Below are 1,275 nucleotides of genomic sequence, written 5' to 3'. Positions count from 1 at the left end.
CAGTAGGGAAGAATTTTGACCATATGGATGATAAAAATGTTTATTCATTTAGTTTACATTCAATTCCCTAATCAGGAATAATAATAATGGAAGTTTTTTTGTGTTTTGTTTAAACAAGCAGCTCAAGATTTCCCGTCTCAACAACCACATTAGATCGACCCTGCAGCTCAAAGTGCAGCAGAGCAACGTTTCCAGCTGTTACATTAACGATCTGTGTCCTTTCACCACCTCTGCTTCTCGTTCCTTCTCTAATTCTTCACGACTTTTTAAAACTCACGGCGTTCAGGATGTTTCCAGCCTGCAGCACCAAGTGCAGAACGGCGTGGAGCTCCGTGCAGCACATCAGCTCTGGATGAGGGAACAGAAGAAGAAACAACGAGTCAGAGGGGCGTGAAGTTGAAACGCGTTATCGCCGACGGAGGGTTGGTTAACAGTTCGGGCAGATTCACACGAGCGCTGCTAAAAATACTCGAGGTGTGGGTTTGTCGGGAGGAGGCTGGGCGGCGGTGTTCTCTGCACCGCTGCGAAGAATCTGGAGCTTCAAACATCTTCGTGACAAAGAGTTGTCAGGAGGCTCCGAGCAGACCTGACGTCAGAAACCTTCACGACTGAAATCTGAAGAAACACGGAGGCGTAACGAGACGACCGCTCCTTCGACTTTCAACTTTAAGGGATAGAAATCAAACCCCTTAGAGAACCACTTCAAATACTATTTTTAAATATTTGTATCCACAATAAACTGGTCAGTCTTAAAGCTGCCTCAGCTTGAAATAAAAATATTAAATTTAAATTGATTTTTATAAATGTGCTCCTTGACGGCTTCAGTTTTTCACTTTTTATTTAAATTGACAAAAATATTTACTTGAAGCAATTTCTGAAAGAAAAGATCACAGAAGGTGTTTTTCCCTCAGATTGTTTGACTCCTGGTCTGCAGGTTCTGGAGGAGGACCCGGTCCTCCAGAACCTGCAGACGACAACGAGGCATGGCTGTTGGACATGCGTTTATCTGAAAACTTATTCATTCTTAAAGCTCGACGCGTGCTCCAGCGAGTTTCCATCTTCAGTTTTACTGAACTGGTTGAGCCGCTGCAGTCCGGTCCGTCCATCAACGGCGCCGAACGGGGTCAGCAGATCTGAGCCACGTCAGCGTGGAGTTACCGTGTGTACCGAGTAGATGCTCGTGCACAACACGTGCGTTTTGGCTCTTTACGTCCAAACTAAAACCTTGTTGTTGGATGAGACGAGGCGGGACTCTGCGGTACCGTCCAGCAGCGA

At 45.8% G+C, this 1,275-nt stretch overlaps 1 protein-coding gene across 1 annotated transcript in view; it reads right to left on the bottom strand.

Moving 5' to 3' along the window:
- LOC119410154 (FH2 domain-containing protein 1-like) overlaps window positions 1-1,275 on the bottom strand; it is a 14,658-nt gene that overhangs the window by 8,824 nt on the left and 4,559 nt on the right. Inside the window, exon 7 of the mRNA XM_037677066.1 lies at window positions 278-348. Coding sequence (XP_037532994.1) covers window positions 278-348 — 71 coding nt within the window. The remainder of the gene's footprint in view (window positions 1-277; window positions 349-1,275) is intronic.

This window comes from Nematolebias whitei, chromosome 1 (assembly GCF_014905685.2).
Source record: "Nematolebias whitei isolate Nwh7 chromosome 1, NemWhi1, whole genome shotgun sequence".
Taxonomy (NCBI): Eukaryota; Metazoa; Chordata; class Actinopteri; order Cyprinodontiformes; family Rivulidae; genus Nematolebias; species Nematolebias whitei.
Note: the sequence above shows the minus strand (reverse complement) of the source record. Positions and strands in the feature narration are given on the sequence as shown.